General features: G+C 30.2%; 1 protein-coding gene across 2 annotated transcripts; it reads right to left on the bottom strand.

The window, feature by feature from the left end:
* Positions 1 to 3926: 3926 nt before the first annotated feature.
* LOC129908974 (separin homolog sep-1) lies at positions 3927 to 22377 on the bottom strand. 2 transcript variants are annotated; one of them, XM_055985835.1, is made up of 14 exons: positions 22017 to 22377; positions 21848 to 21961; positions 21734 to 21794; positions 21518 to 21666; positions 15350 to 15517; positions 15136 to 15278; positions 14824 to 14954; positions 14504 to 14747; positions 14159 to 14321; positions 13940 to 14075; positions 8708 to 8875; positions 8471 to 8625; positions 8267 to 8413; positions 3927 to 4170 (listed from the first exon to the last, which is right to left on the bottom strand). In XM_055985835.1, exons 1-14 carry the CDS (start codon positions 22072 to 22074, stop codon positions 4154 to 4156), a joined length of 1854 nt encoding a protein of 617 aa, XP_055841810.1. In that variant the 5' UTR covers positions 22075 to 22377; the 3' UTR covers positions 3927 to 4153. The 2 variants fall into 2 exon arrangements, with proteins under 2 accessions (XP_055841810.1, XP_055841809.1); XM_055985834.1 differs by lacking the exon at positions 3927 to 4170 and having other exon boundaries at positions 8166 to 8413.
* Positions 22378 to 22834: the final 457 nt, after the last annotated feature.

The following is a 22834-nucleotide window of genomic DNA, read 5'->3' as shown; positions in this document are numbered from 1 at the left end:
CTCGTATCATAAATGTTAAACTTCCTTTTTGATGTTGATGTTTGATGTTTTTTTTAAACTTCGATTTAAATGATTGTAGATGTCAGTGTTAAAGTCAAGGAGTAACATTTTTTTGGGGGAGGTGAAATCATGGCAATTCATTCAACCATATCAGGGGGTGAGGGTGTATATAAACGGGATATATCACTCCTTCACTCGATTATCGACAATAAATAACCAATTTGATATATCGACACTGTGCGGTGGGGTAAAGCGATACTATGGGTTAAGCCATTGCTTGATGAATTACACTCTAGATGGCGACACAGCAGCCTGATGACGTACATATAAAAACGGATGTTGGTTGTGTGTGTGTGTGTTTGTATGTCTGATGGTGGTTGTGGGTGTAGGTGGAATATATTTTGTGGCATTGATAGGATGTAAAATGATATAAAATCCACTTTTATTGCTTCGTCTGTTAAGGCTGGATCAATGAATAAGTCACTATACTCACTGGAGTCTGAAGATATCGGTATTATAGAAAAAATATATATATTTTTATTTATCTTATATCAAGCTTAGATGTTTATTTTGGAGGATACAAAAAAAAAGGAAGAGAGTATTAAACAAACACCACAGGATCAACAAGTTGCTTAGTCACAAGGAAAATGTTGTTTAATTTGTCTGTTGTGTAACTAAATCTAATGAAGATTTTGTGACAATTTTCACCCGGAATGGTTTTTGAAATAAGCTATGACTGGATTTAATGGAAGTTTATTTAGAAGGTACTGATTGAAAATTTTATATATTCCAGATTTGGATTATTTAGAGAGTGAAAATAAGGACATGATAAATAAATGATGGGGTGATAGAAATTAATTGATAAATGGTAGCACTGTTTTGTAACTTTTACCACTGCCGATACAATTTTTCATTGACTATAAAATCCATTAAAATAAAAGGAACTCAAAGCATTAAAGGTTTTTGCGAAATAATTTTTTTCTTAATCTAGATTCTTCGCATAAGCTTCTCCAAGACGATCTTTTAATTTTTACTAAAAATAAGAACAAATACTCACCTCTATCATTTAAATTTTTACTACCCAAAACTGTGTGATGAGCGTTTTTATCTCTTAAAATGAGTTGAGTTGAATTGATGAATTAAATATTTTGCTCTTAAGCTTATCGGATTTACTTTAAGTCTCCTTTGCTTGTTGCCAGAGAAATAACCAAGGTTGTTGTAGCCGAGATATGGTCACGCAAGCCACAGTTTACCTGTCAGTTTATAATCTGACCATGGTGTTACATCTGGAGGCTGTAATAAGAGTGAATTTATATTTATATTACTTTTTATTTATGTACAGAATATAGGGTTACCTTTGTCCTATGATACAGCCAGTTGTACCCCGGATTCGTCAGCGAACCAATAAAATATATAATAGCCGATGTAATAAAGCCTGTTGAATCATCCAGTAAGTAAAATAAATAAAGTTGGTTACGTTTTTTTTTTTTCTTTCTGAAGACCTTTTTTTTCATTTAAAATTGTATGCAACTTGAACTAAGGAACTAAGTGCGACACTGTAGTGCATTTTATTTCAAATAAGTTATAATATACATACCTATAGTATATTTATATACATTTTGTTAAAAAGCAAAACATTTGTTACCAGTTTCAATTAGAAGGAAACATGTTCTGAAAACTTTTTCAATATTCATCTTTTTAGTCCCATTTTACATCTCCTTGGTGATGTAAGTCTTTGATGTGCGACTAGAGATATCATTCGTTAAACTACTTTCTTAAGCAAATACAAACAATCAACAAACAGAAAAGTTTTCAACTTCAGCTCTTTCGTTTTTTGTGTTTAACTTTTAAATTTACCAAAAGTTGCATGGATCTCTTCATTTTTCTGAAATTCAAACAAAGACACTAATTGCATTTTGCATATCTTTAGATGAACAAACGCGTAGTTCACAACAACTTTCGAAAGAAACATTTTTATCTTTACAGAAATTTTGTCGTAAAAAACCCATTTTTCAATAAAAAAAATTAAATGCTTTTCTGTCGTTCAACATTTAAATTTAGGAATGGGCTCTACTTAATTGCCTTACTCTTATCAACCCTTCCGCAATAATGAAAGAATAAAAATTAACCTCTGACCATAAAAAAAGAAAAATAAAACAAAAAAATTTAAAAACCTCTCATCAAATTGGATTTAAACAAAAACTCATGAATACAACCAGAAAAATTAAATCTAAATAATTAACGATAAAACAGTCCTCTCCTCCATTCTCTTCCAGTCTATCCCAATTTTGTTTTAAAAGACTTCTGGACACCAAATCAAAATCAAGATCTCTGATGTCAATTAAAAATTCAAAAACAATTTTGCTAATTTCTTTTGAACATCCAAAAAATCTTCTTTTGATATGATAGCAAACGAAAGAAAAAAAAAAACAAAAAAAAAGCACCCATATCATCTGTCTGACATTCCTCTGAAAAGTTTTTATATTTCTGATCTCAGAAAGACTTGCGTATCGGTGGGGAGGAACCAAGTAAAAAAAAATCCCAGTTCGTTTGCCCACACAAATTCACGCCGAAAAATTGCTTTCCTCTCCATAAAACGTAAACCTACTCAAAATAATAAAACAAATAAAATGTCCTGTTTTTTTTTTGGGGATGCAAAAATGAAAGGACAAAGCACACAGAGAGATAGAGAACGAAAACGACGACGATGACGACGGAAATGTATGCAAACCAAAAGAGAAATATGGCGAAATTTCTATTCTTTCACTGTATTACATGAAGAGGAAATGGCGGTTGGGACGCGACAAGAGAGTGAAATTGGTGGTAACCGGAAAAAGGACGATGTCCGTTGTCGGTGGTTCTTGGTTTATTTTAACCTGCCATCCTGTTTTATTTAATTTTTTTTTTTAAATCAATTTATATGAAGCAGATTTAATATTTTGGTTCCTGGTCCTGGTTCTGCAGATGGGTTCCTTAAATAACATCAAACGAACTCAAATATTCGGATCATAAAACACAGCACGGTTTTTTTTTTATATATGTATATTAGAAAAAAACCCTAAATAAAAGAAACAAAAACCAAAACAAAAGAAATAGGTTATTCCACGTCGTCGGATGTCCCTGTTGGATCATATTATTACCGCGTCACCCTCCTATATTATATTAAGAGAACCAAATCCCATTCCTCCACTTCAAGTGTAAATAATTACATAATCCTATTTGAATATAATTCAGGCGTTTACAAAACGAAAATGAAAACACAAAAAAAAAAATATAAAACAAAACAAGTCTTGGGAAAGTTCACTTTTTACTCGTTACCATGTAAAATACCTATTATTCTGCAAAAGTTTTATTACAGGTCACGTATAAACAAGTGAAAAATATTTTTCAAAAAAAAAAAAAAAATAACACCAGCAAAAACATATAAACAATATACACGCCCATAAATATCATGTTGTACGAGATTTGTACAGGGTGTTCCATTTAGAGGTAAACGTGGAAATATTTGTTGATGGGGTAAGTTCTTAGAGTGTTATTTCGTTTAAGAGGGGTTATCCTCTCGAGTTGTTCAAACTGTTGCTAGTTTCATGGGAAACAAACTTTACAACCGAAATAATAATAGGCAATAAAAGCTGTTGCAAGTTTCACCCAACTTAAACATATCTACTTTCGGCCGTAACTTTGGTTTGCAGTATTTACATAGGTTTGCAACGGTTTATGTGGCAAACGCTGAACTGGTTTCCTTTGGTCGTCTCTAAAACATTTGCGGTTATTATAAACTTCTTGCGTTTCATCTTCCTAACCAAAAGAAATTACCTCCCCCCCCCCCCTTCACGGACTTTCCTCCTTTTCAAAATGGCAATTGCACTCGTGTGTCTTATACAATTTTCTTTTTCAATTTAATATAAAAATGAGGTCTATTGTAAAAAAAAAACAAACAAATTTAAAGGCATTAACGCCATAAGCATTGAAGTACTCACCTGTTGTGCTCTCTATAAGATTTAGGATATGTACAAATTTGAGTAATTGTGCAATTCAAAAAATAATGATCAAATTTATTCTTCGAATTTTTTCACATGTATTGCAATAACAACACATTTTTTTAATGAGGATTTGTTTTCTTATGCGCTTTTAATCGTTTTAATTATTTTCTTCAACGTACTTTTTCACCTAAGAGTAAAAAAAAAGGAATATTTATTTTAAAGCTTTGTATTAGTCTTCAATGCTATTATTATTCAATCGTTTTTATCTAACTTTTGAAAAAATCCGGCTAAGTCGAGCTTGCACGATCCTTTTCTCACTAAGCTTTATGAAATTTTTCTTTTATCTCCTCTTTTTCATAATATGACTTGTGTGTAGTATTTGAAGGGCATTTTCTACCTAGCGCAAAAAAGAAACCATTCCATTAGAACCGCGCTTGAAAAGGACAACAAAATGTTTGAACAACATTTTTCAAACGATACTGTATATTCAAAATTTCCCTAAATCAAAAATATTCCTTAAGGGGGGAAATCCCTCTGGAATTTTTTTATTTTTGCATTATTTTTTTTTTGCGTAATAAATTTATTTATCAACCGAAGAAACTATTTTCAGTGGTCTTAGCCTTAAATGAAGCCTCAAAAGTGCCTAGATAGTAACGAAACCAATGCGCTCCGAACCTACCATAGTACGAAAACGAAAACTTTAAACGCATTTCTTTTGAAACTAGTTTTTTTCCGCGCCGTGCAATGTAACTCAAAAACTAATGAAGCTATCGACTTGAAATTTGAAGCAAATTACTCCTTAACTTATTGGCCACAACATGAACCTAAAAGTTGAATAAAATTTGTACAGTAAATATTTTTTTTAACTACTTCTTTGTAAAAAAAACATTGTTTTTTTCGTTTTTTTGATTTCTAATTTTTATTTTTCATTTAAAAAAAAATAAATTTAGGTTCATGCAATGCGTACTATAATCATCTAACGGAAAAAAATTTCCTTTTTGATTTAAGATGATTTCCTGGACCTGTGCATTGCACGGCGTAAACTAGAGGCGTCAACTTTGAAAGGCTCCAGAGCCGCCATTTTGTTATTTTTTCATTTCAAAAAAAAATTTTTCAATACTTAATAATGTCAGTAATATCTTGTCTTTTTCCAAACTTCAATAAGTGCTTTCAGTTTTTCATAAAAAAATATTGAAAAAGGTGTCGTCCGGAGGGATTTCCCCCCTTAAAATAAAAAAAGAAACTGCATATACTCAACTTTGGACAGATAGGCTTATCTTAACCCCCAGCAGAAGGTTACAGCCATTCTGTAAATTTTTAATATTGTGGGATCAAAAAAGCACAAAGCAGTTTCGGTAATTAAGTCGTATAAGGGTTTTCAGTTAGGCTCAATTTATTCACACTCCATTGAATTTAAGCCTCCATTAAAAACGGGAATTTTAAAATTTGTAATAAATTTAGTTTTCTGTTAAGAGGGTTGCAATCAATTGGGTTTAACTTAACTGTACAAATTTTTGAACTCTTCCTTCTAAAGTCTAAAGAGCCCAATTCTATATTATTGAAGAACTTGAATTTAAAGAAAAAAAAAAATACAGAGTTGTTGAATGTACCACTTAATTTTTTTTTGTATCGAATTTTCTCTCGAACTAAAACATTTAAAAGTCGTTGTTGAAAGAAATTTAAACAAATATTAGTATTTCTTTTCAAAGCGTCACTATCTAATCTAAATATTAATGCAGATATTAGGTTTTAACATTGCATTCTTTTAAGAAGAACACCCTGTAACTCTCGCTGCAGTGGCGATGCGAGTGTTTTTGGTGCGGGTGGATGAAGGATTTTATTTTTTTTTTTTTATATAATATTAAATAAGGACATTTTTGCTGTTCGCTGTTATCGCATGTTTATATCATGTTTTCGAGTTCTATGTGATGACAGGGAATGACAGCAATTAGTTTACCAGGAAACAAAAGAGAAAAATTATAAAAAAAAAAAAAATACTTACATTTGAATGTTTTAAATGGTTTTGAATAGAGGAAGTTTCACAGACAACTTTAAGTACATTTTGTATTTTTATTGCTAAATTTTATTTCTATGCTATGCACTTTCATTTACTATCGCTGCTGCTGTTGATGCTTCCACTTCCATTGCTCCCGCACAAAACACAACAAAATTTTACAAAATAAAAAAAAAAAACTTTATGCGGGAAGCAGTTGAAAGACTTAAAAGAAAAACTTTTGGCTCCATGTTTTACCATGATTTATAATTTATTATTGTCGTGTAAAAAAAAAAAAAAAACTATGTTCCAGAGCGAAGTTGGAAAATTATATGCGTTGTGTTGACTTCAAATTATATACAAAAACAACTTAAATTGGACTCTGTAAAGTAGAAATCGTAGTTTTGTAACGAAAAAAAACTAGCAACAAAAATTAGATGTAGGTACGTTTTTCGGTTTTAGGTCAAAGACAAAACGGATTCTGAATAAAAAATAAAATAGTTTTGAAAGTTTTAAAAATCAAGGCAACGCGAATGAGAAAACAAATATTTAATTGGTAATAGGAGCAGGTTTTGGGTTGATTCTAGCTAAAAACAGTCACATACCAAATACAAAAGTTTCTGATGTTTAAAGGATTGACTTGTACCTATATCGTTCTATAGATTTAAGGACAAGTTTTAACTTTTGAAAACTCTAATCTGAGAAATAAAAACCTGGTTTTGCACCAGGTGCAAGTAAATCCTTAAGATTAACAAAACAAGTTCTTGACTTTTATACTTAACTAAAATAAATGAGAGGATTTTAAATTTTCTTTCGTTCTACATATCGTCGGCGGAAAGCAAAATAGTTCTAAGTCACAAAAATCGTCCCCTATGAAATTTGCTTTTTAAGTTTCAAATTGATTGAAAGCGATGTTTTTTTGCTCGTCGGTAATTCAAGTTATGGTTTTTATAAAGTTTGTTCTTTCCTTTTGAAGAAACCATACAAACTTACTTCATTATTAAATACATACTATTTTTTAATATTTTTAAAAACTAAAAACCCAAAATTGGATATAGAACAATTGCTATACAATTACACACTTTCCTTAAATAAAAAGTAGACTTAGAACAAAATACGTTGGGACTTAGAACAATCAAGAATACTCGGGTCTCTTTTTCAGAAGACTACTACCTGTATTTATTGTTCTATGTCCCATTAAATTATATTACATATATGCTAAAGAAATTTTTTACACAAAAACGCTCTTCAAATTCGGAAAAAGCACCCCCCAATTAGTAAAGGTGCATCATTATCTCATTTTCAGTAAAAAGTGGATTTAGAACAATTTTGCTTTCCGCCGACGATATCAGAGCTGAAACATGGCATTGAACCCTTTTATTTTTCTTTTCTTTTTTTAGGCAAAAAGTACGCCAGGCCTTTCCTTCGAAAACAGCAGAAGAGATTTCATCACCTGAATAAATAGAAATACACGGCTGTTCTAATATCCGTTCGAATTTGAAAAAGAAAACTAAATTTTTATCCTTATGGATTGAAAACGTTTGTTCTGATTTCCATTCGACTTTTTTGTTAGATTGTAGATCCGATCTTTTTTCGAAACATCTATGAATCTGCTCGAGTACGGAGCAGCAAAAAGTCCAAAACGGGAGAAAATAGAATTCGAATGGAAATCGATTATGTCAATTATACGGCTGTTATTTTCGGCGATGGATATAATTCAGCCTCCCTACATGCTAAAGCTATTCCAATAATTATAGGTCCAATAAGTTTAATAAAGCAAAAGGACTAAAAATGAGCGACATTCATCGGTGAGCAGGTGCATTAGAGGCCTCTTTTTCTACCTTCTAACCTACCTTGGTTACAATAAATAATCACCGAAATAGTTTCCTAATAACAGGCAATCTGTCGGTCGTTTTGTTTACTACTTTTAAACACGAGTTATAAAAAGCTAAAAATCCTTCTCTTAAGTGCATATATCCCTGATTCACTTCTCGATATGAACACGAACAAGCAGTGAAATGTTCACCTCGTGAATTAAAAAAAAAATATTTATCTTGTTTAACGATAAAATCCAAACATACACTTGTTCATACAAACTTAATAATTATAACTGACTTAATTACATAAAAAACCGTTTACATTGTAAATAGGACATTTTTTTCTTCTTTAATCATAATTAAATAACATTAAACTAAATTAAAATCAATTTAAATCTACAAAAAAAAAAAGCAAACAGAAATTTAATTTAATTAAAACTTAATTTATTAATTTTGTATAAGAAGAGAATTACTAGCATTCCATACTGGCAGTCCGCGATAGACAAAACCCACAGTTTTATAAAGTTTCTCTTCGGTTTTTTGATGAATAGCTGAAACAGCTTTTGCAAGACTTCCTTCATAATTATCCATAAGAATTCTTGTGTTTTTCGACTGAATAGCTGAATAGTTTTTTGTTGTTGTATAAAATAATAACGAAAATTTCAAAAAACACTCACATTGTATTGTTCCTTTTTTCCAACATGCTTTATCAATATTATGCCAGTGAACTATGTCTTGGTTATTCGATGGAATCCATTCGCTAAGGAGGTTGGTTGCTATTTTATCTACTTGAAAATCGAATCCTAATTGCAAAGTACCCACAACAGCTGGACTGTAAAATACATAATATAAACAAAACAAAGGATACAAAAAAATAATCATAAATTAAAATGAGAAAAGGAAGAATATATTACCACAAAGCTGCATGATAAAACAAATGCGAGGCAACCATTTCACCATGAAGTCCTGGAGACCTCAGACGAACTGAATCACAACCGAATAGGAAGACGATGCATTTCATTTGGAATTTACTTATTTTACGTCCATTTAAATATTGAAGTCCTGATCCATGGCCACAATATCTAAAAAAAAAAAAAAGAAAAAAAGGGAACAAAAATTAACATCAAACGTTTTCATCTCCACCCTCCAAAAAATATAAATGGTAAAGTCCTTGTTTGATATACAAAAATATTATTGTTGATTGCCTTTTAATCATAGTTATATCCTTTCCCTTTATCAAAATCACCTTTTTTGGGAAAATAATCAAAAATAATACAAATATACATAAAGTCTATGAAGCTACACCAGAGACATATCGAGATCCAGATCAATGGTTAAAAGGCTAGTTATTTGCAAAACAAACGAAGCGTATTTTAGCAATTTCATATCTGTTATTCATTGTTCATTGACAAAGGAATCTGAAAAAAAAAGCATTTAGGTTTAAATTTTTTTTATGTAAAAATATTCCAATTCCAGAAGGGGATCCAAAAAAAAAAGAGGAAGCAAAAAAATAACAATCAACTATATATTTCCAATGAAATTTTGATATAAAAATCATTTTTATTTCATTGAGAGAGAGAAGAGGAGACGAGACCGATGAGATAACATTTATATTTTTGTTTACTCAGGATCTCTGCCAAATTGTGAATGTTTGAGGTTTTATAGGGTTTTTGAAAGTTTACTGTAGCGGAAATATTCTGTTTGCTCCTGGAATACGCTACCACATAACACATTTACACATAAAATATTATTAATTTTGTAGTTTTAGCACCCTAGCTACCATAACGTCCGTCGTCGTGTCATGTCGACAATTATTACAAAATTTAATAATTACAATAAAAAGCCTGTCCACTGGATGCTGGTATGGTCTGGAAATATGACGCTTGCCAATTTTTGAGTATGGTTAACCTCTATTTTGTTTGAATTAAAAAAATGTGTATGGTCAGTTAGCCTAGTTGAGGCTTCCTTAATTAATTCTACGCATTTTGACGATGAGATAAACTGCAAATTTTAGAAATTGATTAGATGATAGAAGTGTAAAAAGGTGTGTCAGAGCCATGCTGTGTAGGTTGGGTTATTAAATATTTGACAAAGTGATTTTATAATAATTGTGTCATCATGTAACAGTGTCAGTTTTGAAAATCAATTTATAAACCAATGATAAGATCGATAATTTACACACAATTTCGTTGTGGCTTATCACAAAAGTTTATTCTTTTGATAAACAAACAAAGCAACTTAACACAGTGTGTTTGTGTTCTGGCTATCAAACTTCAACACCCGACGAGTTCAATTCTTAGGAAAAGAACAAAAAGTTGAATTGAATTGTGTATCAGGTTCAACAAAAAAAGATTTTTAATTTATTTTTTCTTGGGAATATCTTTCTTTCATGGAAACTTGAGAAAGTCAATTCAGCCATTTGTTCGTTGAAATATTTTGGTAGAAAGACTATTATAAGAAATATTATCTTCTTATTTCTTAGAATTTAAGGGAGAAGTGTAATTTAGAAAGTATAAAGTTTCGAATGTGTAATTTGATGAAAGAAAAATCTTTTGCTTTCTCTCACTCGGAAATATTTTTTTTCGCAGAATTTTATGAAATTTAATTAAAATCAAATAACGAATAAAAGGAAAATTATTATAGTGTTTTTATAGAGAAATGTTAACAGAAACCGATAAGTGGAGCAAGATAAAATAATAGTATGTGCTCAAATTAATACATAATAATAATAATTGATACAAGAACAAGTTTTGGGAAAAGGTTATAAAAAAAATAATTCATCTGGTTGAAAATTGCAATAAATGCGATTGATGTTTGAGTATTTTATGAAAATCAAATCCTAGGAGTCGCTAGAAATTAATAACTTTGATACCAAATGAAAGAAAATATAGAGCTTATTCTTATTCAATTAAACCCCAAAAAATGCTATTTTGTGGTTTAATCCCTTTATACCCGACGCCAATGAATTGAACTTGTGCTACTAGGATGGCGCTTCATCGCGAAAAGTTGAAATGAATTTATTTATGTACTCTTGTCATGATAATGCACATCGGAAGTTGTAATCAATTTCCGAAACAACATTTTTCAATGCCTTGGTAAAATATGAAAAAAATGTTATTGCCTTGATTCGTATTAAAAAATAACAAACCTAATGAAAATAATAATCGTTTACTCTCGTTCGATTTTGATAATTTTTTTACTTGTTAGTTTAAAAATTACTTTAATTTTTACGAATTTAAAACTGACGCTCTTAGCAGGATTTTTGTTTTAACTTAAACCAAGTTTTTTTGTGAAAAAAATATGTGTTCAAACTTTTTGTTAAAATTTGATAGGTTAAGGGCCAATTTTTCAGTCAGATAAACCTCAGATAGAGCTTATTCCTAGGAATAAAAGTTTTTTTTTATATTGACATTTATTCTCCTGATAGACTAACTGCCGATTAAAAAATCAGGGCTAAATTATGCTAAAACTGTTGATGTTGTCTATTTTCAACAAGTATTTAAATGATAGTCATCTTAAACATAAATTGTTGGTAATTATCCTGTCTCTTATTCTTAATAATCTATTTTTGTGAAATATCTCTTAGAATAAATCGTGTTAATTCACAAACGCATCACTGCAGAGATGATTTGCGATCATTCCTGTAGCACGTCCATAAACACAAATAATTAGCATCACTTAAAATGTCAATCGTTCATTATTGCAAAGTTGGATAAACTGATGCGCAAATATCAAACTAAAAAGCATTAAGAATTTTCTTGATAAGTTGTTGATGCCGACGCAATTTGGAGTAAAAATAGAAGAAAAGGACAATGAAAAGTATTTAATCAAGCTCTAAATTGCTTATAAATTAGTAAATTTGATGAAATTTAGGGAATATTTTACCAGCGCACAAATCAAACTACTAATAGAAACCAGATTAAAATATGAAGGTGAATTTATTGCAGCAGAAAATCGAAGTCAGTATTGTGGAGGAAAGTTCTGGAGGAGATAAAATGTGTGGCTTGCTCTCCAGATTTTAATTAGAACAAAGGGACTTTATTAGTATCACGTCCATCATTAAGCAGAAATTGTTTTTTAACGTAAAACTTTTTGTCAATCAGCATCGCATCATAATCAGCTGAGCAAACGATCGTAAAAAAGCAGTGATAATCACTACCAAAAAATTTTACGTTTGTGAATTTATCCATCAATCTATGGTTCTGATATAGACGAAAATGACTCTAAACTCACGATTTTGAAATCGTTCTTAATAAAACTCAGTCTGTTGAATAGACCCTTTGATATAACATATTTGTCCATTTTTGCATATTGAAAATATTAGCCGTTTTTTAGTTGTTCTGATTTAACTCGAAAACCAAGTCTTTTAGAATGGTTCAAAGCACTTTTTATAGTACATTAAATTTATTTTCGAAATTAATTGGTTAAAAAAAATTTTAAAATTAGTTTTGACTACAGTCCAACCCTGAAATCAATCATATAAAAGTTAAAAATTGAAAAATAAACTTTCTTTTCTGAACCAGAAGACCTTAAAATATTTATATGACATATATTCTAAACTCAAAAAGAATTAATGAATGAAACAAAATCTTCACATATAAACTTTACAAATAAAAAGATAAACAATATTCCAATATTCATTAATAATCAAGCTGTACCTTACGCCAATACGGCCAAATACCTTGGAATGACTTTGGATGCAAAGCTAAAGTGGAAAGAGCACATCAAAAAGAAAAGAGAAGAACTAAACTTGAAATATAGAAAAATGTACTGGTTACTTGGTAACAACTCTGATTTATCAACCCAAAACAAAATAATGCTGTATAATCAAGTACTAAAGCCTGTTTGGACCTATGGTATCCAATTATGGGGCTGTACAAAGAAAACAAATACCGAAATCATCCAAAAATTCCAAAACAAAGTCCTTCGTGGAATAGTTAATGCACCTTGGTACATAAGAAATAGCGATCTACATCGTGACTTACAAATAGAAACGGTTACAGAAGTTGTTAAAAAATACGCTGTATCCCATAATCAGAGACTGCAATGTCATACCAATTCTGAAATGGTGTCCGTCTTGAATACCAGAAACCATGTTCGGAGATTAAGAACCAAGCCTCATGAGCTTATGGTCTAAAAAAACATGGGAAAGTATTAAAAGTTTAAACTTCCCCCAAAGTGATTTTACAAAGTTAAGAAAGAAAAATCTGATGTCGATCTCTCAAGATTGGTCCTGATAAAGAGGTGGTTTTAGTGGTTAAGAGTCCCACACTACTTGGTGTCGAATACTGCCAAGTGTCTTTTGAAGATTTCCTCCCGTCAAAAAAAAAAAAAAAAGAATTAAGGCTTAAAGACAATAGAACTACTATTGGGAAAAAAATACCTTGGAGTAAAATGAGTTGAAATTTGTTACAAATCTTAAAATTCTTAAAAATATCACTATAAAAAAAATAATTACAGGTATTCAGTTATTAAGTTGTTATTTGGATGTGCTTCGGTAATTGTTTTCATTGCATGTTTAAATACAAAAATCTATTTGATGATTGTTTTAAAAAGAAAAATTTTGAAAAATTGAAAAAAAAAATTTTGATTTTGGGTTATAACTGCTTATAGAGAGATTCTATGGCTATAGCCATTAAACAAAAAACTCAAAATATAAGGATGTAAACTGATTTCTATTTTCTTATCTTTCAATTATTGTAATCGTAAATCAACAATTTTGAACCAACAAGTTTTAAATTCACTGTTCTACATCTAGATATTTATGATTTGTCTTCCTTGACCTAGTCCTTAACTGAATTCAAATCAATATATTCAACTTTGTACAACAAATATTATCAAAATAACATATCATCATGTTTACTCTCCAGACAGAAATAAATGTTTTTCAATGTTCTTCTTAATGCACCCAGCCTAAATATAAGTTTCTCAATTTGTATACAGAAATCAATTTAAACTCACATGCCATGAGATAAAATGCAAATACAAAGAAAACTTTACATGAATATCTACAATCTATGCATAACATCCGCCCTTCCCTTTAAAATCTTGTATAACATGAATTTATTATACAACGAAACGAGATCCATAAATTGAGTTTTTCAAAAATTATTAATCAAAAATCTCTCCCATCCATAATAACTTACACATAACAATCGGCTTCATCAAACAATTTCCTGTAATCCTCCATTTTCGGAACAATGTTATATGTGCACTTCCAATTGGGCAACCAGTAGTTAAAGAAATTCTTCATTCGTTCTTCCATGTTTGGTAAATTCGAATCTAAATTAATAATTGAAAAATACAGAAGTATGAGCATGAAGAGGATAAAAGTTCAAATTTTAAAGGAATCGTTGATATATAACCTGGATTAATGACACAACGTCCATTCTCCACATCCGCCATCAAATATCCTTTTTTGATTTTCGATTTATAGCGCTCATACAGACCAACAAGAATATGAAATGAGCTTATACGACACAACTCTTGCCATGGATTTAAAACTTCCCAATAAAAATGATCAATTCGCTTAAAAAAAAAAAATGAAAAAAAAAAAAGAAAATAATACAAAACAAGAAGGAAAAATCGAACAAATTGAAGATGAAAGTGAAAATTGTGAAAAACCAATTTGTGTTTTTTTACTTCATCTTTCTGAGCCAAGAGAAGAGAGAAAAGGGCAAAGAGAAGGTGGTAGAAAGACGACGACTTACTTCATCGAGTATGAGAATGCAAGGACCAAATGCAATTCCGTCTTCCGATGGCAATTTCATGAGAAATTCATAAATTACCCGACTTGTGGTTAGGTTTTCTTCTTCCCCATCAGCACCCTCATCGCCATCACCTGCCATCATTGCAACTACAGCAGTGCTAGCTTGTTTTATGTGTTCATCAGTGAGAAGGTGTCGCTGTTGGGCTAATAGACTTAGCAGCACTCGTTGCTCCTGGCATTCAATGCTACATAGAATGACGTTAACAAATTAAATAGAATTACAGACAAGAAGAGAAGAGAAGGAATTTCATTCGTATATACTCATTGGAATCGCAGAATTTATCGACAGCTTTAAAAATCTTGTGTTGTTTATCTTTGAAGGGAGGTTTTACATTGCCACAGAGGAGACTTATCCAGGGTCCCATGAAAGTCTTTAGTTCAGCGATTGCATCCTGAGTAGAGAGAGAGAGAATAGAGAATTAATGATTTTAATTGAATCCCTTTTGAAATAGTTTCGGAGAGAGAGTGAATGGGAACAGAAATGCAATTTGCTTCTTTTTTTGTTATAATCAACATTGTTTTTTTCTTAAAAAGGATTTATATATCTTTGGAGACTTAATTATCTATTCTTACCGCAATTCGGGATTCGAGAACAGCCATTCCAGCCCAATAGCTTTCTAATTCTCGAGTGGTCTTTGGTTGACCCGAACCAGGTGGTACAGTTGAGAATTCAGAGAATGACTTGGTTAGAATTGAGAACTTTTTGAAAAGTTCCTCTGAGAATGAGAAGAAAAGAAAGAAAAATTTTATGAAAAACTGATCGTTAATGGTCTATGAAGTATTTTACCTTGATTGTCACTTGTCAATCGAAGACAAATAGGTTTTGGGTAGTCTTTGCTTCGAGGATGTTTTAGAATTGAGAGGTAGATGGGAGCATTGGCAGCAAAGATCTCTTGGAAAATTGAGTAAGTGGTGTCTTCGCGTTGTTCCTTGCATAATTGGATTATTGTCCATTCTAAAGAGGAACAAAATGTTGAAGTCTGTCGTTTAGTTACAGGGTACCGCGAATTAAGATAGAGAGAAATAAGATAGAATCGACTTTATTTCCATTTTATACTGGAATTTTACCTTTTTTCATAGTCGACTTTATTTCCGTACCAATGATTAATAACGTCGAAAAAATGAGTTATTATGTCGAACATAAAAATGTTAATAAAGCAGAAATGTTGTCTGCCAAAAGAAGGGATTTGATTTTGTGTTTTCCTCTATAACTCAGAAGTATGAAAAATTTAGTTAAGGCCTTTTCGAGATTATGGGCAGCATAGTTTTTATGTTTTTTATATGTATTGTTTATTCTTCAAAAAAAATACAAATTCTCTAGGATATTTTTAACAGAGTTTTAAATTTAAAGTTTCCACTAAAAGTAAGGGCTTTAATGAATTTTTAATGATGTGACTGCGAGAAATCGATTTTGGAAATTCGGTCAATTTTACTCTGCCTTAATGCTTCTATTGTTATTAAAATTATACGAGAAGCATTTCGAATTATGTGTAAAAACACTACTTTTAATTTAATATATAAATAGTGAAAATAGCCCAATCTGTTTGGGAGCTAGAGCTAATTTCTTCGCAAAACAGTGGGAAAAAACAGAGATTTTTGATACTTTGAGCGAGTGTCGGCACCATTTAGACTTATCCAATGGAGCTTAAATTTTGGCTATCTAAAAATATGCAAAGACTTAACACTTTATGGGGTTGCCCCGTAAATAATTCGACAACAAAATTTTTTCTATGCGAATTGCGGTCACTCTACTACCTACTTAAAGGCGTCAATAGTTTAAAAACGCTGTTTACTAAATCCATAAATTTCAAAATTTAATGGCGGCTCAATGAATTGGCCTTTAGTATCAGAATACTAAATTTTTCAATCAATTAATTAACAAATTTCTACGTTTTTCTATATTATTTTAAATAACGAAGAAAAAATAATAAAAATTATTTTTATTTTATTTTTAATTATTATTTATAATTCAATTTTAAAGTTCAAGTGACCTCAACTCCAACACTTGAACTTTAAAATTGAATTATACACTCCTTTTCATCAGAATAGGTACACAACTTTTCAAAAGTTCATTAATCGTTTGTCCCCAATAGTGGTGCGTGATCTAACAAGGTTTTATTGTTTTTTGATAGTTTAAGATGTTAGGAAAAGCAACGGCTAAAATTATTTCAAAATGGACCATAACTATCTCATTGTTTTTCTTGTAAAGTATTTTTTGAGGAAAAATTAACTTATTTTTTTCTTCATCAGAATAGGTACACCCTTGTTATCTTTAATGTTTTTGTGGATTTCGGGCAAATTTACCATTAAAACAAATAAATGGACTTTCCTAAGTGTAATTTAATAATAATACTACCACTTTGAAAAACATGGGTGGATTATAATCGCTAAATTTTGCCGAAAACACCTTGAGAAATAAAACAAACAATGAAGGATCCACCAGTACTGGTATGGTTAAAAAAAAAATTAGGAATTGTGAATATGCTCTATCCAGACTTCAGATACAAACATTTTGGGGGTAAAAAAAAATGAATGGTGGTAAAAAAAATGCAAAAAAACACTCTTAGACGAGTAAATTTTCACATGTGCTACCAGTTTTGGTGGATTAACGACAAGAATAAAAGTGAAAAACAGTTGTTATTTGTAATTTTAGGACAGTAGATAAAATGGTCATTAATCGCAATCTTCTAAAATGGCTGAATTTTGAAAAGACACCATCACTAAACCAAGAACAGAATTGTATGCGTTTAAGGTTTTTGAAATCCCTTACCACATGAAAAGTTGAGTGGTATTTCTTGTTATTTTTGGATCAACGAACATTTAATTTTGATGTTCTTGTTGAGTTAAACTATCAGTTTAATATTCTGCCAAAGGAGAAACCATTTTGAGACAAACTTCATTGTTAAAAAAGAAGTGTTAAGGCCAATGTTGCCACAATGTTACAAAAGTAACAAAAGTGTTACTTTTTTGAAATATTTAATAAGTTTTTATTCCGTTTTGTTACCCTTTTTTTCAATAAAATTTTGTTTGTTTTTCGTTAAAATATATTGAAAATTTCAACCGAAAGCACTTTTTTATTCGACAATTTATGCAATAACTGTGACTATTTAATAGGCAACAATGATCTGTTTATGGTTAAAAAAGTTTTAAATCTATTCTTGGTATAAATACCTATTTGTATTCACTTAGGACAAAATGGATGGGAGTTAATGAAGGGAAAATTTAATGTGTTAATATTATGAAATGTTTAATTTTAGGCTAGACGCTCAAGAAATTTTTAGGCTAGACGTCAAGAAATTCTTCTCAAAAATAGTTCTAAATTTCCGTTTTAAATTTAATTTTGAAAGTAACAGTTATTAATTTTAAAATATCTACATAATAATCTAAAAGCTCTTGAGGATTTATAATATCTTTTAATAATTCACAAGAAGGCAAAACTGTTTCAAATGCAGGGCTATTTTTCAGAAAGATATAAAACCTAATAAATAGTTTCCTTCCGCCTCCAGAACGTTTTTTTAAATTTCATTTATTAAAACCTAGATGAGAAACGAAAATCTTACACAAAAATGGCATAACTAAAAATAATATATGAAAATTAAATTTGTAAGTCCTTTTCGACAGCGAAAATGATAATGGGGACTTTTCACGAGTCGATTTTTGCCGTGCGGCGAAGCTTTTCGACTCATGTGAACGTAAGTCACACGCGACTAAAGTGACAATCCCCATAAAAAAATCCTAGTCGACCGACATATCGTGCGGCTAAAATCGACTCGTGAAAAGTGGGCATAACGAAAAAATATCATCAAGGATTCTGTCAAAGTAAATAAAAATGAATTAAATTAAAGTCAAGAAAAAAAAAACTCTCCACATAATCCGGAAAGCTGTGTACTGAAAAACTGAAAGCATATTGGAATTTTGATTTCGTTGATAAAATTTTATTTCAGCTTCGTGTTAGGCTCAAACTGAAAATTTCGTTCTGCTTTTTGAAAAGTGAAAATTCTACTAGTTTATTTTATTTCAACTCTTTTTCGCTGCAGCAGCCTGCTAGACTTCGTAATAATAAGCTTTCAAATAAGATAAGATTCGTTTTTTGACTTTTTTTAATTTGTTACGCTTTTTTCCCATTTGTTACTCTTTTTGAAAAATTTTGTTACTTTTCTAAAAAAGCCTGCGGCAACACTGGTTAAGGCATGGAATAAAGTAATCTACTACGATAGTACAAATAATAAATTTCAAACGTGAAGAATGGTCACAATTATTTTTAAATGAATATTCAAGAAACTTTTCCTTAATTCTCTAGTATTTGTGAACCAGTATACTGAATTTTTCAACAGGACCACGCCTCCTACCACAAAAAATGCTCTGTAATATATTGGAAGTACAAAATTAGGAAGTACTTCAGTATCTGCCATAGAAAGCAACCGTGAAAATGTTTGGAAATGGCTAGCCCGTACTGATAAAATTTATTATAGTCGATTTTAAGACAAAAATATTTCCTAACCCACCATTTAACAATTAAGGGAAGAGATTCAGATAGATTGCATAAAGAGATTTAACAATGCAATTCCTGGACAGTTTTGTTATTTTTTTATGAATAAAAACGTCACTATACAAAAAATAAAATAACTAAAATACATTTTTAAGAAGAACTTTGTTTAAATTCATTTCATGGACCACTTTCACATCATTCTGTATGTGTACTTATTCTGATGAAACAAAAAAAATAACTCAGTTTTTCGATGTGAAATGCTTTGCCATGGAGAAACAAGAAAAATAACCACACGTTTTGAATTGTTTTTTTTTTTGCTGATTCTGCTAACATCCTAAACAATGGGTGATATGCATAAAAAAGTAGTACTTACTTAAAGTAAAAGGTTAAAGTAAATACTATAAATTCTAGTAAAAGGTAAAATTCATAGTATTTACTTAATTTCGTATGCATAAAAAAAGTACCTGCTAGCAGGCAAATACTTTAAGTAGATACTAAATTCATCCAAGTAAATACTAGAATTTACCCAAAAATGATAGTAAATACTTTTTTTTTTAGATGATTGGTATTCGTTTCGAATTTAAGCCTGGTACGTATGCTGCTGAAGCGATACGAAAATTTTCTTACAAAAAAAAGCACAACTAAATTGAACGAAAAATTATTTTCAGCTTAGCCAACGAAATTCTTAGCTATGCCCGCACACTTGGAAAAATTAAAATCATTTGTCACTAGCATTTAATTGTCCAGGTCAATTTACTTGCTTAAAAAGAGTTTTTTGACTTTGGAGACCTAGACAAATTTTCGTTTAGCTTTAGCAGCGTACTAGGGCTTACAAATAAATTGTTCTGAAAGTTTTACCGTGCAATCCAATACAAATTTTTACTGTTTCTTAAATTTGAGTTTGTGATGTGAACTTAACAGCAGCATACAAAAATTGAACTTGAGATAACAATCATGATGGCTCTAACGATTTTCTTTGAAAAATTTAATATTGAAAATATGGACCGTAATTAACGGTATTTCCCAGAGAACCGTTTTCTAGTAAACGACACCACCAATTTCAATAAAAAAATATGAACAAAAACTTTTTAGTGGCCAAATTTTCAATAAAATCATTTTTGGATTAAAAAAGATCGAAATTTTGTATGAAAAATCTATTTTGAAAACGACTCAATGATTTTATTGAAACTTTATTTTTATTTATCAATTAATATATCTTTTTTTTGATGGAATACCATTTTTATTTTTAAAAAAATTTGTGAACATTTTTATATGAAAAAAAACTTCTTTTTAAAAAAGCGGCTCTAGATTTCCAATTCTTTGTGATGCATTAAAAAAAAAACGTTATTTAACTTTAAACCATATTTTATATTATTTTAAATTTTTTTTTATATATTTTTTAAAAATAATCTTTTATGAATTTGTAAAAAGCTTTAATATTTCAAGCAACTTTTGACATAAGAGCACGTACGTGCGACACAGTTTTGCATTTTTTTTCATTGCGAATTCCTTAAAATATATTATTCATGGCTAGTAAAGTTAATATACTGTTGGCAATTCAAATATAATTCAGAGTTGAAATTATCTCAACAGTTTTAAAACTTGACATTACTTAAAATAAAAACTTATTGAAAAAAAAAATTACTATTCATTTACAATAATGACTTATTGATAAAGTTTTTTTTAATTTAACTCTGAGTCCGATAATCGATCATTCTAAACTTTTTGGTAATTGATACATAAAAAATCTGCCATTTCGACAAATATTAACAACCATCCATTTTTAAGAAATACCATGAAAAGATTGCGTCAAAATATGACTCAAGACATTCATAAGTTTCATGGCTTCATAATTGCTGTTTTAAAACAAAAAAGTATATACTATCAATTTTACAAGTTGGTATTTTGTAACCTTGAAAAAATCTAGTTATTCCTAAAGAAAAAAAGTACTTACTAGTTTTTATGCATATGGAATAAAGTATTTACTGAAAAAGTTCATCCAAAAAAGTAGTTACTATGATAGTAAATACTTAATTTTCAGCATTTACTTGATTTGTATGCATATGAAAAATAGTATATACTTGAAAATTATCTAGTAAAAGCATTTACTATTTTTTATGCATATCACCCAATGACTTGACATCAAAAAATTATTATTTTTCCTACACTGTAAGGAAAAAATGAATACTGAACATTTGAAAAGTTGTGTACCTATTCTGATGAAAAGGAGTGTATTATTCTAAGTTGGAAAATAAATTATTATGTTCATGTTTATTTTTTCATTAACTGTGAAATTCATGATTGTTTGATTTTAATCTTGAACAATCGACGTTTAATTTTTGGAAATAATGTCGAATGCAGAAAATGGTAAAACTCGTCATTATTTCCAATATAAAGTGGAAATAAATTCGACTCTACCTTATTTTTCTCTACCTTAATTTACGGCACCGAGTTACAGAGCAGTACCTTGAGGAAGTGAGGAACAGATATCTTGGACATCTTGGATGGAATCTATTGAGTTGTTGAATGTACTTTTCCTGATTTTGGGTTTCAGAGAAGATTTTACAACTTTTCTGCTTTTCAAGTATTCAATAGCGTATTTGAAAAGTGGACGACTGTGGAGGTAATTCTTTATTTTCTATTTTTTTTTTTTCAATTTTTAAAGAAAAGACAAGAACTCACTCTTGAAATAGTCGCTCTTGTTCCTCAGTGATTTCTGTCTCTGGAAATTCTGTTTCTTCAGCTATTTGGAATAGTTTTTACAAAATACATTTTAAGAATATAAAATTTACTTACTTATTTCACCATAACGCGATTCGAAACCACTACAGAGCGATTTTATTTGATAAAATATGGAATGTTCAATGTTTTTATTCATGAAGGAATCTTTGGCATATTTGAGGAGTAATTCTGAAAGATATTTTGCATATTTTGTTTAGAAATCTATGCATTTAATTACAAATACCTTTATATTCTGATCCAGCACAGTTTTTATAAGATAATAAATCAACATTTTGATCCATTTCGTACTTTATTTCATTAAAATTTAATAAAACTTATTTAGCATTTTCTCTGGCTTTTGTTTTGTTTGAAATTTTGTTGTTGTGAAATGTCAAATTTGAATTTGAAAAATGGTTAAAGATCAGTGTTTGTTTATTGTGGCGTTGAATGGTTTCATCCAATGAATGAAAATATTCAAAGCTGAATTTAAGGTGTACACAAATTAGTGCGGACAAAGAGTGGATTTACACAGTACGATATTTTGAAAGTTGAATGAATGATCAGAGCAAAGGTAGAAAGGTACAGAAAATACCGTTGAAATATGTACGTAAAAGAAGTACTTCTTTTCACCGAAAATAGATAGGAACTCGGGAAAAAACTTAGTTATATACTTTCTGTATATAAAAATACGTGATTCATCTATCTATTTCGTGCATGCAACATGAAATAAATTTCCCCTCCATTAAAAGTACAGACAAATGTACTTTAAAGGCTTGGCCACACCGGAGGGTACGCGGTAGCGGTACGGGTAGCGGCAACGATATTTGTATTAAAAAAATTCCACACCCGAACGTTGATGTGTCAGTTTGGAATTTTTTCCATACAAATACCCGTACCGTTACCTGTACCTCTACCGCGTACCCTCCGGTGTGGCCAAGCCTTAAAAGTACATCATCGAAGCACATCTGGAAGTGCTTCTGATGTATATTTGCTAATAATTTTTTAGCTACAGAAAAACCAATGAAACTTGTTCTTTATAAGTACTTATTAGGAGTATATATT

The sequence above is a fragment of the Episyrphus balteatus genome, chromosome 2, assembly GCF_945859705.1.
Source record: "Episyrphus balteatus chromosome 2, idEpiBalt1.1, whole genome shotgun sequence".
NCBI lineage: Eukaryota > Metazoa > Arthropoda > Insecta > Diptera > Syrphidae > Episyrphus > Episyrphus balteatus.
This window is presented reverse-complemented; position numbering and strand designations above follow the sequence as displayed.